Here is a 14,560-nt window from a genome sequence, read left to right as displayed (position 1 = left end):
TACACTCTTGCATCACCAGTTTTGCCCAACTTTTGTCTTAACAGGTATTTGCTGCTCGCATTTTTCCCTGAAGCTCGTCTTGTGAACGACCGACAGTGCTGTCCTGCTCTTCACTTTTCAGATCTGGTTCAAATAGGAAGGGTAGAACTGACGAAATGTTGGGAAAGCTAACGAGTGACAAGCTGGAATTTCGGCAGTCACGCACTGCGACGTCACAAGAATGGCGACCTATCACTTAAAATAATTTTACAAACTTTATTAAAACAAAAACATTAAGAACGGTTTTAATATCAAATCGTTATTGTCAGGGAAATGCGGGAAGGCAGGTGGTGTGGACCCAATTGCAGGGAAACAAAAAGCGGCAAGGCAGGTGGCGGTGAACTCAAAAAACGTTTTAATAACAACTAACCAAAAGCACAAAGTACAACCAAAAGGACTGGTGATCAAAAAGGCAATGTTCAAACCAAAACTTACTTAATCGGAGGGACTGGTACACGAGGGCTTGGACAAGACTTGAAATTGACATTGACATAGACAATGACACAACAAGAAGTGAAAAGAAACTGGGAGCTTATATACACACACACAGACAAGGGGTAACGACACAACAAGGAACAGGTGAGCACAGGAGGATGCAGTTTGGAGGATACACTAGGAGGCACAACAGGTGAAATCAATGGGCAATAACAGGGACAAGTCTCTAGGAGAAAACCAACACAAAACCTAACAGTTATAACTAGAGGTGTGCAAAATTTCCGATTCTTAGATTATTCGCGATTCGCCCGTGGAAGATTCGAGAACGATTCACAAACATCCAAATTCCGATTATTGAAATATGCCAAGTAAAGCGGAAGTACAACACACTCAGCGCGCCGTGCGGTCAATGAGCAACGGCGCGAGAGTAGCTAAACATCATGCTTCTCATTACCCGGCCCCTCGGGTAATGCCAATGCTCAACTCACGGCTCTAGCTCAACTCATGCCACGAGATAAAAAAACACAACAACATACCTGAAGCTGCTACAAAAGTACGTCATCCACATAATGTTACGGTAGATATCATTTATATAAGACTAGATGCACTACGGTAGCGATAGCGTTTGCAGCACATCTACAAAAAGCTAGATGCAGACGTAGTAAACGGCCGCCATCTTAAAGCAGTACACTTCTCTGCGAGGCTGTTGTAGCGAACCTTCCAAGCAAACCTAATTAACTTTTTATCTAAAATACTCCTAAATCGGTAAAATATTGACTTGAATCTATCTTTAAAATAGTTTTAAAACTTTCACATGTCGAAAGTTGACAAAAGGGAAATTATGGATTAACGGGAGCAATTTTAACAACTTTAACGGTTGATTCACAACATTAAATTAATTGAATGTAGTTTAAAGCTGCTGATACAGAATGGGGACTGGAGTTTTTTATTTACTGTTATTTTTGTATATTTGTTTACTGCTATATGTTAACTTGATACTGAAATAGTAGTTTGGTTTAGCCTGAGAGTATTTTTGAACAATTTTTGAACTAATGTACAAAACATTAAAAAAAAAAAAAAAAAAAAAAAAAAAAAAAAAAAAAAAAAAAAAAAAGGGGGGGGGGGGTGCATCAATAATCGTTTTAGAATCGAATCGGACCATCTGAATCGTAATCGAATCGTTAGGTGCCCAAAGATTCCCAGCTCTAGTTATAACTCATACTAACATTTATCTTTTAAGGATTACTTGTCTTAAAAATAGAGGATCCCTTTAATATACCGTTGTTCATGCATCATGTAACATTATCATACTATACACTTATTCAGCATGTTTTCTGATTGCTACCCTATTAGCGAGTATGGGAGCCGAGGCAAAATCAGACTTTGCTATAAAAGTTTACAATAATTGGCATCGCAAAGATGCGACACCAAACGGGATTTTGCAGATTAAACCAGTACAAATCTCCAACAGAAGTCAACAGTTGCCATTATATAAGTATTTATCGTAAAAAAAAAAAAAAAAAAGTATTAAGAAACACAGCTGTTTAGATTATAATACTAGCATTCAACCAAATAAACTAACGCAGACTAATTACAAGACTCATACAATATACTGCATCTGTGTACACATATAACCCTATATACAACAGAAGACACGTGATCGACATTAACAGAAGATAAACTTATAGAAAGGTGTATGCAGCCAAGTCTTTTAGAACTCCTTATTGAACTCCTTACTGTAGTCTGATCTCTCGCCAAACTGTCTGTAGATGGTGGTAATTCCCAATGAAACAAAGGGTAAACTGCCAACAAAAAAGAAGATCTACTCCATCTCCCGCCCCTAATAGTAGAAGCCACGTCAATGCAGACAGGCCCTGCTCCCTAACGGCTGGAGGGATTGTCTTCAAATTGGTCCCGTGAAAAATCATAAAAACTGGACATTTTCATGAATTTATGAAACCCGCCCGGACGCTCCGGAGGGCACCTAATAAGAGGACTTGTCCGGGCAAAAGAGGACGATTGGTCACCCTAGATCAGGGGTGTCCAAAATTTTTGCAAAGGGGGCTAGATTTGGCGTGGTAAAAATGTGGGGGGCCGACCTTGGCTGACATCCTTTATGTAGAACGATATACTTAAGCAAAATTTAGCAAGCCATTCAGTGTGTCACATTTTCTTTATTATTTTTTTAGTGAATAATTTCAACAATCTCGCAACTACCCTTTGCGGCGTTCTCTTTCGACTCTCGAGCTCTTGCAAAATACTACTGCTGTGAAATTAAACTAGCTTCAGGTTGCTTCAATTTCTCGATGCGTATCTTCTCTGTAATCTTGTCGTACATGTCAGCGTGTCTTGTTTGGTAATATCGCCTCACATTGAAATCTTTATAAACAGCAACTGTCTCTTTGCAAATGAGGCAAGACATAGTTGTTGCCTATTTTAGTGAAGAAATAGTCCAATTTCCACCTATCCTTGAAGCGTCGGCCGTCACAGTCAACTTTTTTTTGTTGATTGTCGCCATTTTAGAAAATTAGAAGTAGAGGGTCACACGGAGTAATGTTGCTTTGCCCTTAAATACCTGCAAAATGAAGCAATTATCAGAATCCCAAAATTTGAAAAATAAGGTCCTATTGAACCCTTTTTTTCAAATTTGTGAAAAGAAAAGTCAAAATGAATATGTGTAATAAGCGCTCTAATATCTATAACCCATGCTAAATCATGTTTTTTCTTATGGAACCTGCAGATGCATGTGTTGACTTGCATCCATCATTTTTTGTTTCCCAAAAAGAAATGTCAAAATTCTAAATTAGTCTGAAAATCATGAAATTTGAGGTGTATCAAATGTGATACATTTGGCAATAAAGGGTTAAAGTGCTGCTGCCTTTTAGTGGGTAAATGAGGAGCAGCATTTCGTGTGTAAGCTACTTCATATGCTGGTTGCAGTACTGCTGAGCAATTTATTAAGTCTGTGTGTGGGCCAGATGTTATTGATTTTATGACAGAGGCTGGGGGCCGGATGAAATTTGACCACGGGCCGCATTTGGCCCCTGGGCCGGACTTTGGACATGTCTGCCCTAGATGAATGATAGTAGAATGATGTAAAACACATGTTTTCGGATAATTATTTTGAGTTTAGGGGTACTTAAAAGGTGAATGCCGACTTACGCGGAAATTCGGGTTAAGTCGCCAGCATAGGAACGCAACTCAATTCTTAACCCGGAGACTATGTGTGCTGGGAACTGATTATGTTGCACAATGATAGAAGAAATCCTGTTTTGATTTGTATATTTCATTTCCAAACTTTCAGAGTCTTACCCGTAGCCTGCGTCCGTAGACGGTGACTTGACCCCGAGCCTGCTCCTTCCGTTGTCTCCACTCCACCAGGTTGAGGCCGTTGTCCAAGGCTAGCGTGATGTTGCGCTTGCTAACTGTGGGGTGAACCGTACCGGCTAACAGATGGGGTTCTGTGTGTAGAGACACCTCCATGCCGTTCGCCAAGGCCAGCCGCAAGGAGCCATCCAGGCCGATGAAGTAGCTGTTGCGTACTTGATCTGCAAGATTTATTTGTGAAACAAAGGGTTAGTTGAAAAAATATATATATGTACAACATTCAACTTTGCACTGAATTTATAGCTAAGCATCAACATATTCAGAAGTTCTTCATGGCTAATGAAAGAGGACGTAATCTAATATTCATCTGAGCCGGGGCACAACATAATGAGCTAAAACGGGCGCTCAGCAAAAGAAAAAAAAAATAAAAATGCGAGAACCTTTAGCAGCGACAGCAGTATTTAAGTGAAACTCTGCAATAACGCAGCGCCCTGTCCAACGAAGATCAATAGCCGGGAGCTTTCACATTGCCTGTAAACTTTTTTCCTTTTTTTTTTTTTTTACAACTTTTGCAGCAGCCTTGGGTGATATTGAGGGCGAGTGAAAACCGTCCAGCTGACCCGTGAAAAACTAAACAAACAATAAAAACATGAGCGCCGTTTACGACGCAGCGCGCCACATCCAGACTTAATTTCTCGTGCTCATTCATCAGGGGACAAAAAAAACACTGCAGTGTGTATTATCCTCGTTAAGGAGCTCCTAATGGCTTGTCAAACATTAATGAGTTTGTTGGAGGCCTGGAAAAAAATGTATGTTGTCATTCCCGCGTGTCGACATGACTGGTTTCAATGCGTGGAACGCTTTCCTCGCAGATGATAAAGAACGGGCACAACATGGGAGTGTTATGCCTTTTTCTCTTTGTTTTGTTGTGCTGCCAAGTAAGAAAGAAATGAGCAGAGTTGGCAGGCTGACCTTTTGCCGGCCCTTTCCACTTTCAATCACCGAGGTCGACACGGGGCCTGTGGGGGCCCTCGGAGGCCAAACTAGGCTGGAAATGCCGCGGAAATGCTACATGTGTATAGGCTAGAAGCTGTAAGGCTAAAACTAACTCTACTTAATTTTATTAGGGATATGCACATAATTTAAAGTCATTTGAAATCCCTATGAGGACCATTTTGAACATTTACAGTGGGGCAAATAAGTATTTAGTCAACCACCAATTGTGCAAGTTCTCCTACTTGAAAAGATTAGAGAGGCCTGTAATTGTCAACATGGGTAAACCTCAACCATGAGGGACAGAATGTGGAAAAAAAAAAACAGAAAATCACATTGTTTGACTTTTAAAGAATTTATTTCCAAATTAGAGTGGAAAATAAGCATTTGGTCACCTACAAATAAGCAAGATTTCTGGCTGTTAAAGAGGTCTAACTACTTCTAACGAGGTCTAACGAGGCTCCACTCGTTACCTGTATTAATGGCACCTGTTTTAACTAGAGATGTCCCGATCGATCGGCATGATCGGTTCCGATCACGTCATTTTCAAAGTATTGGAATCGGCAAAAAAAAAATATCGGACATGCCTTTTTTAATATGTATGTATGTATGTGTGTACATATTAAATCGTTTTCTAATTGTATTTAACGTTACAGACAAAATGTCTTACACTCATCCAGAGTCTTTAGTTTTGGCTTAAAGTGGGGCTGTCAAATCTATCGCGTCAACGGCGGTAATAACATTAAAATATTTAACGCAATTAACGCATGCTCTCTATAATGGCACCGTATTACGTATGCATAGAACTAAAAGGCTGAGTAGAGAGAATTTTGGCAGCCTTTGAAGCCTTTTTTTATTTGGCTAAAGCCTTACAATCCTTCTCTCAACGATCAGAAATGTCGTGGGAAGCAATGTGGGGAAGAAAGGTAGTAGTTGATCTATTTCTTAACACCCTACTTTATTTCCCAACGCTGAGAAGATATATCAATTGGTACCATTACGCACAGTCATGGTTGCACTTCCCATCATGCATTTGGGCAGAAGTTAAAACGCTGAATTATCATTTACTGAAAGCTCATAAAAATCCACTAGATGGGAATATTTAGTCACAATATACAAAGTCACATTTGTCCTTTAGGAATTACAAGTCTTTCTATCAGTGGATCCCTCTCACAGAAAGAATGTTAATAATGTAAATGCTATCTTGAGGATTTATTGTCATAATAAACAAATACAGTACTTATGTACTGTATGTTGAATGTATGTATTCATCCGAGTTTTATTCATTTTTTTCTTAACGCGTTGCCAAAATATATATGATCGGGAAAAATTATCGGGAATGATTGGAATTGAATCGGGAGCAAAAAAAAAAAAAAAAAAAAGCAATCGGATCGGGAAATATCGGGATCGGCAGATACTCAAACTAAAACGATCGGATCGGGAGCAAAAAACATGATCGGAACAACCCTAGTTTTAACTCATTAGCGGTATAAAAGACACCTGTCCACAAACTCAGTCAGTCACACTCCAAACTCCACTATGGCCAAGACCAAAGAGCTGTCGAAGGACAACCGGGGAAAAATTGTAGACCTGCACTAGGCTGGGAAGACATACAAGACCACTGATAATCTCCCTCGATCTGGGGCTCCATGCAAGATCTCACCCCGTGGCGTAAAAATGATAACAAGAACGGTGAGCAGAAATCCCAGAACCACACAGAGGGACCTAGTGAATGACCCACAGAGAGCTGGGACCACAGTAACAAAGGCTACTATCAGTAACACAATGCGCCGCCAGGGACTCAAATCCTGCACTTCTAGACATGTCCCCTTGCTGAAGAAAGTACACGTCCAGGCCCCTCTGCGGTTCGCTAGAGAGCATTTGGATGATCCAGAAGAGGACTGGGAGAATGTGTTATGGTCAGATAAAACCAAAATATAATTTTTTGGTAGAAACACAGGTTTTTTTTGTTGGGAGGAGAAAGAATACTGAATTGCATCCGAAGAACACCATACCCATTGTGAAGCATGGGGGTGGAAACATCATACTTTGGGGCTGTTTTCCTGCAAAGGGACCAGGACGACTGACCTGTGTAAAGGAAAGAATGAATAGGGCCATGTTTCGAGAGATTTTGAGTGAAACTCTCCTTCCATCAGCAAGGGCATTGAAAATGAGACGTGGCTGGTGTGTGAAAAGGTTGTGAAGAGTTACAGAAAACGTTTGGCCTCTGTCTTGCCAACAAAGGGTACATAACAAAGTATTGAGATGAACTTTTTGGTATTGACCAAATACTTTTTTCCCACCATGATTAGCAAATAAATTCTTTATAAATCAAACTGTGATTTTCTGTTTTTTTTTTCCACATTCTGTCTCTCATGGTTGAGGTTTACCCACGTTGACAATTACAGGCCTCGCTAATATTTTCGAGTGGGAGAACTTGCACAATTAGTGGTTGACTAAATACTTATTTGCCCCACTGTATCTATTATTAAGGTGTCTATAATTCGACTAATTTAGGACAATTTTGCATCACAGAATCTGAAAATTAAATCCAGTTTTTTTTTGTTCAGGTCATTGTTTTATGATAGGTTGATTTCAAAACAAAAATATTTTCTCGCCTATTGCATTTAATTTTTTTTACAGATATGTTGAGCTACAATGTGACAAAAACGTGTACATAGTTCGAAAACTTTGATTGAGCCAAACCAATGGTGTTATATCGGTTCAGGACGTAAAAATAGTCCAAACTCAGCTGGAAAAAAATGTGTTGTTGATCAGTAGATGCTTTTTTTTTTTTTTTTGGGGGGGGGGATATATTTTACTTACAATCCTTAATCTCCAAAGCCGCGTTGTGTCTGCTTGCATGTTTTATTTAGTTTGATAAAACCTTTTAAAAAGTTCTAAATAAATTCCAATAAGAAAGAGATACAGTTGAGTACACTCTTTAATAGATACGATATACAAGTGATTTTCTAACCTTTGAAAGGTATCGTGGATAATAATAACACTCATTATCATTATCATGAGTAACAGGAAAGCAAGTGGGTATGTGGGTGGTACAGAATAGGATGATAATAGCAGGATAGGAAAGATTACTGTTTACTCTAAAACTCCACTTGTGGCACCATTTCAACTTTTTTCTCTCGCTCAGAGGGTTAAAATTCTTCTTGATAATCGCAGAACTCCAATGTCTCAACGTAAACTGTCTGCTCTGCACCCGCGAGGCATTCCGTGAACCTCGACCGTGTCAGGACTCAAACCTGCACCGCCAGCGCAGGAGGGATCCCAGTGACCACTCGGCTAAAAGCCCAGGCTAGCCGCTCCAGCTGCTACCACGCTGTCTTGAAGGCATCGGGAAGGAGCTTTTGTTGACATGCAAAGTGCTTCTTGCACCTGTTATCCTCAGTCCAGGAACCACTTATAATCAAAACAGCAATTAAACACAAGAGCGTCTGAAACGATAGCTCATTGCTAAACCAATTGATGTATAAATCTAAATTTGTGGTCTTGCTAAAGGTACCGGACCTCGCAAGTTTCAAAGGTGCATTCACCGAACCCTTCGGAATTTCATATTAAAGCCATTTTTTTATCGAATTCAAAACCTAGCAAGCTAACATCTTAGTGAATCCTTGTTCAAATTTCTTCCAGATTTCTAATTTTTCTCCCATTGTTAATTTATTTGTTTTCTGGTTATGAGATCAATAGATTAAGTTATATAAGTGAACATCTTGGTTGTCACCCATTCTCATACAGTGGGGCAAATAAGTATTTAGTCAACCACCATTTGTGCAAGTTCTCCTGCTTGAAAAGATTAGAGAGGCCTGTAATTGTCAACATGGGTAAACCTCAACCATGAGAGATAGAATGTGGGAAAAAAAACAGAAAATAACATTGTTTGATTTTTAAATAATTTATCTTTTCTGGTTTTTCTAGCTGTTAAAGAGGTCTAACTTCTTCTAACGAGGTCTAACGAGGCTCCACTCGTTACTGGTATTAATGGCACCTGTTTTAACTCATTATCGGTATAAAAGACACCTGTCCACAACCTCAGTCAGTCACACTCCAAACTCCACTATGGTCAAGACCAAAGAGCTGTCGAAGGACACCAGAGACCAAATTGTAGACCTGCACCAGGCTGAGAAGACTGAATCTGCAATAGGTAAAACGCTTGGTGTAAAGAAATCAACTGTGTGAGCAATTATTAGAAAATGGAAGACATACAAGACCACTGATAATCTCCCTTGACCAACCATTAATTGTGCAAGTTCTCCCACTTATATTAGCGAGGGCTGTAATTCTCAACATGGATAGACCTCAACTATGAGAGACAAAATGTGGAAAAAAAAAAAAAAAAAAAAAACAGAAAATCACATTGTTTGATTTTTTAAAGAATTTATTTGCAAATCATGGTGGAAAATAAGTATTTGGTCAATACCAAAAGTTCATCTCAATACTTTGTTATGTACCCTTTGCTGGCAATAACAGAGGCCAAACGTTTTCTGTAACTCTTCACAAGCTTTTCACACACTGTTGCTGGTATTTTGGCCCATTCCTCCATGAAGATCTCCCCTAGAGCAGTGATGTTTTGGGGCTATCGTAGGGCAACACGGACTTTCAACTCCCTCCACAGATTTTCTATGGGGTTGAGATCTGGAGACTGGCTAGACCTCTCAAGGAACTTGAAATGCTTCTTAGGAAGCAACCCCTTTGTTGCCCTGGCTGTGTGTTTGGGATCATTGTCATGCTGAAAGACCCAGCCACCTCTTATCTTCAATGCCCTTGCTAATGGATGGAGATTTTCACTCAAAATCTCTCGATTCATGGCTACAGTCATTCTTTCCTTTACACGATCAGTCGTCCTGGTGCCTTTGCAGAAAAACAGCCCCAAAGAATGATGTTTCCACCCCCATGCTTCACAGTGGATATGGTGTTCTTCTGATGCATTTCAGTATTCTTTCCCCTCTAAACAAGAGAACTTGTGTTTTCTACCAAAGAGTTCTATTTTGGTTTCATCTGACCATAACGTATTCTCCCAGTCCTCTTCTGGATCATCCAAATGCTCTTTAGTGAACCGCAGACAAGCCTGCACGTGTACTAGCTTCATCAGGGGGACACGTCTGGCAGTGCAGGATTTGAGTCCCTGGCAGCGCATTGTGTTACTGATAGTAGCCTTTGTTACTGTGGTCCCAGCTCTCTGTAGGTCATTCACTCGGTCCACCGGTGTGGTTCTGGGACTTTTGCTCACCATTCTTGTTATCATTTTGACGCCACGGGGTGAGCCCCAGATCAAGGGAGATTATCAGTGGTCTTGTATGTCTTCCATTTTCTAATAATTGCTCCCACAGTTGATTTCTTTACACCAAGCGTTTTACATATTGCAGATTCAGTCTTCCCAGCCTGGTGCAGGTCTACAATTTTGTCTCTGGTGTCCTTCGGCAGCTCTTTGGTCTTGACCATAGTGGAGTTTGGAGTGTTACTGACTGAGATTGTGGAAAGGTGTCTTTTATACTGATAATGAGTTAAAACAGGTGCCATTAATACAGGTAACGAGTGGAGCCTCGTTAGACCTCGTTAGAAGAAGTTAGACCTCTTTGACAGCCAGAATTCTTGCTTGTTTGTAGGTGACCAAATACTTATTTTTCACTCTAATTTGGAAATAAATTCTTTAAAAATCAAACAATGTGATTTTCTGTTTTTTCCCCAATTCTGTGTCTCATGGTTGAGGTTTACCCATGTTGACAATTACAGGCCTCTCTAATACCCCTTTCCCACTGAAACTAGTGGGTCAATGCGCGTTTTTCCAAGCCGATGCATCCCACTAGCAATTGGCATTTGGCACCTTTCCCATTGACGAAAAAAGCCGTGTCTTTTTTTTTCCCCACCCGTCTAACCCCCACCCCTCCTCAGCCGTGCGTAAGGTGCCTGACGTCACCACGCTAAGATGCGCTTCGACAAGTGCGACTAAGTTAACAATGCAAAGCAACATGGAAGCCTCCTTTCCGTTTGTGTTCTGTTTTCATGCTTTTTACTGCATTAAATGGTCGAAATGCAGCAAAGGATCAACACTGTGCTTGTGCTGAGGTAACGTAGGCGACGTAAATTTTGGTTTGAAATTGAAAGGAGTCGTGTACGTCACAGAAGGAGGAGAAGAGCCTTTGTTTCATCTGTTATGGCTATTGCTAACGCTGCTACAACGACTGTTCGCCGTATGTGGATCCGGGCTAGAGCACATGGTTTTTGTTTTTTGTTATGACGCATCACGTACTAGCCCACGTCACCACGTAGATTAGGGTGTTGACTGTTGACCCGGGGTTTTGCTTTCACACTGCATGGCGATCAGAGCCGAGGTGATGTTAACGCGGGTCGCTTGGCGGGTTGATTGACACGGGTTGAGGCGGGTCGCTGCACCTTTCCCACTGCCACCAAAAGCCGATTGTTAGCGGGTTGACACGGGTTTTTTGGCCAGTGGGAAAGGGGTATAATATTCTCAAGTAGAAAAACTTGCACAATTGTTTGTTGACTAAATATTTATTTGCCCCACTGTATGTTTATAAGGTACCTAGTTTAGTTAGCACCTGTGGATAACATTGAGAGTCCAACTGAATGTAAAACAGGGCTTTTTAAGCGCCACAAAAGCTTTGGGAGCAAAATTTTAAAAGGGAGCAAATTTTGACAGAACACCGGGAGCGAAGGGGGTTGCACCGGTGAAAATGACTAGGAATGAATGAGTTAAAGGCAGTTTCAACACCAGAGGAAGTCATTGCAGGGTTTTAGGTGGGCGGCGTGCGGCAGTAAGCAATGTGTGATGACAGCTTTAGTACACCCCCTTCTGATTAAACGAGAGTGTTAGATATACTGTATGCCGTAATTAAACCACGCTTCTATCTGGCTGCAATCTTCCAAACGGCGGCGCGAGAGACAACAATTATTTTGTTACGTCGCAGCATTTTAGTACGACCGCGTGAGTACTCTTGCCAGCTCTGCGGAACAGACAATAGCCAATTAATTAGCGGGCTGAGTTGCTGGCGCCGGCGGGCTGGCGAACAGATGTCCGAGGCAAGGTCGCGACACGGAGCTGACCGGCGGACGAGACGACAGAAACCAGAGCTGGACGTCTGAAGTTTCAGCTGTGAAAGGAGTCAGTAAGGTCCCAAAATGTAATCGATAAAGTGGTTGGGTACAAAGGAGGACGTCAGAACGTGTGAGTGCCCCGAAACAGATTGGGGAGTCTTGTATGTATCGCTGCCGTTGTGTGTCATGACACAAAATCAATATGTGTCCAATCTGCCTTGTAACACGTCGCACTTTCATTTGATTAACTTTTTACCTGCCACTGACGGTGGAAGACGTCCAGTAATTTATCACTAGGAGTGATAGCAGTGAATTATAATGTTTTGCTGCCATCAATCAAAACAAGCGCTTGTTGAAAGGAAATCGAAATCAGGCAGAAAAAAATGTTTTTTTGGGGGGTATAATTACAACGGGTTACGTTGCAAACTGTATCCAACTGGCAATTAACATATCGTCAGGGGTGAAAGTGGTTAGAATTTCTTGCCGGTGTTCTGACAAATTTTGCAACCCATCAAAAATTGCTACCTTGCGGTTTTGCGCATGCGCGTAATGTTAAAAATGGCCGCGAATGCAGCGATTCCAAAGTAAACACTACAAACTTTCTTTAAAGAAAGGAATATTTACTTAAGTTTGATCATGTAAAGACATGTACAAAAGTTCTCAGACACATCCTACCATGTTAGCTGCACACAGCAACTGCACCCCACGCTCTCACTGTTAACGACGTCGCCGTGTCGTTAAGTATTAATTTACGCCATTTCGTGTTGGAGATGTATGTTTATGATGTATCTAGTTTAGTTAGCACCTTTGGATAACATTGAGAGTCCAACTGAATGTAAAAGAGGGCATTTTCAGCGCCACAAAAGCTTTGGGAGCAAAATTTTATAAGGGAGCAAATTTTGACAGAACACCGGAACTCCCCGACGTGCAGGTCGCCACTGAGCCAGAAATTTAATTTTTTTTTTTTTTTTTTTTTTTTTAAACTACTGAAATACAAAGAAAACAGTTTGGTCAGTTATTTGTATAACACATACAAAAACTGATTTTCATTCAAAAGTTTTGCAAAATAAATTAACAAAAACAGCTATAACCCCAACCGCCATCTCCTAATTTTTATTTTCCCTCATTTCTTCACATATTAAATAACAAATCTCAATTTTAACTACTTAAGAACATAGGATGTACGGTATATTAAAATTGAAGATAATATAATCATGTATTTTTTGTTGTGCTTTTTAATAATAAAGATATAAGCAACATACAGTCAGAAAAATAAGTACAAATGCGTATTATGCAGATTGAAATGGAATATATTTTGAACATCGCGCAAACATTGTCTTTCTTAAATCATAAGGAAATGAAGGAAAAAGCGGCTTGGAAAATGAATGAATGAATGAATAAGGAAATGAATAAGTAGCCAAACTTAAATGAACAAATATAAATCCAAAGTGCACATTAACAGCTAAGATGGTCTGAACCTCCCCATCAGTGCAAATAAAGCTAAATATGATAAATAAGCCACCTTAACTCTTTCTTTGCTCTTAAAGATTTGATTGCCCCTTTTTTTTTTTGCTGTTTCGGAAAACATGCACATTTGAAGCAATCAGAGCTAACTATCTGGTGATCACATGTCAGTATGTCAGCCAGTTGAACGGATAAATGAGTCCAGGTGTTTTTCTTTGCTACGTGCATTCGCACATTGACGTGACTCGTCATCGTCAGACTCAGATAACTGCAGCAGCTGGGGAAACCTCCATGCCGTCCGTGGAATAAAATAAATGATAAATATCGGAATAAAATAAATAATAAATATCGGTGGAAACGGATTACGCTACACAAGCACTTTGTTATGCTTGTTGTTAACACTTGTGTATGTAAATCTGATGTTGGTACATTGTTTTCTTCTTGGAGATTAAATGCATGTGTGGCAGCTTTGTATATAATTTTTTTTTTTTTTTTTTTTTTACATAGCGTTTTAACAGTTGCCGTCATATTTTCGGAATCAAAGCACCGTATACAGGAACAGCGTTTTGGCCCTGAATCTTATACCGGAACTGCGTTCCGGCCCTGAATCTTATACTGGAACTGCGTTCCGACCCTGAATCTTACACCGGAACTGCGTTCATGACTGTTCCCGCCCACTTTCACCCTTGCATATAGTGCTGAAGCTAACTATTATTCGAGTAATCTATCAATTAATTAGTTTGAATAATCTAGTAGTCAGAACATTTTTATGCATTGCAGAGTAAATTTTAGCAGATGTAAAATAAAGGCTTGTCAAGATCACATTTTTTAACGAGCATTAAATGTGAATACAAAAAACAAATTACTGAGTACAATTTTCAAACTATGCAGAATTGCACTTTCATTTGCCCTGAAAATCGGACAGAATGACTGTGAATGCTTGAAGGTTCCCAGTCTAAATGGATTGGGCGTCGAGCACCGTCAATGCAGCCTTAAAGACCAAATGTGAAGTAATTTCATAAAATGCCAAATAGGGTCACAGTTAAAGTAATTAAACATTTAAAAAAAAAATAAAGCATGAAAAAATAATTTATATGTTGTATATTTGACAAAATAATCGCGTTTCTGAAGTTCGAGCCTGAAAGGGGACGAACCCGGAAGTGATACGTCACACCGAGAACAGTGATGGCAGCGCTCCATACGGCTGCCGTACACAGCCCTTCAAACAATG

The 14,560-nt window shown here is 40.2% G+C and overlaps 1 protein-coding gene across 7 annotated transcripts in view; it reads right to left on the bottom strand.

Annotated features, from left to right (window-relative positions):
* Window positions 1-14,560, bottom strand: part of LOC130911193 (teneurin-4-like) — a 599,534-nt gene that overhangs the window by 66,118 nt on the left and 518,856 nt on the right. For all 7 annotated transcript variants that reach the window (XM_057828990.1, XM_057828991.1, XM_057828993.1 and 4 more), the window contains one exon: window positions 3,787-4,022. In XM_057828990.1, the coding sequence (XP_057684973.1) occupies window positions 3,787-4,022 (236 nt within the window). The remainder of the gene's footprint in view (window positions 1-3,786; window positions 4,023-14,560) is intronic.

This window comes from Corythoichthys intestinalis, unplaced genomic scaffold, assembly GCF_030265065.1.
Source record: "Corythoichthys intestinalis isolate RoL2023-P3 unplaced genomic scaffold, ASM3026506v1 HiC_scaffold_23, whole genome shotgun sequence".
NCBI classification, from domain to species: Eukaryota; Metazoa; Chordata; class Actinopteri; order Syngnathiformes; family Syngnathidae; genus Corythoichthys; species Corythoichthys intestinalis.
The sequence above is the reverse complement of the archived record's forward strand: the minus strand, read 5'-3'. Positions and strand labels throughout refer to the sequence as shown.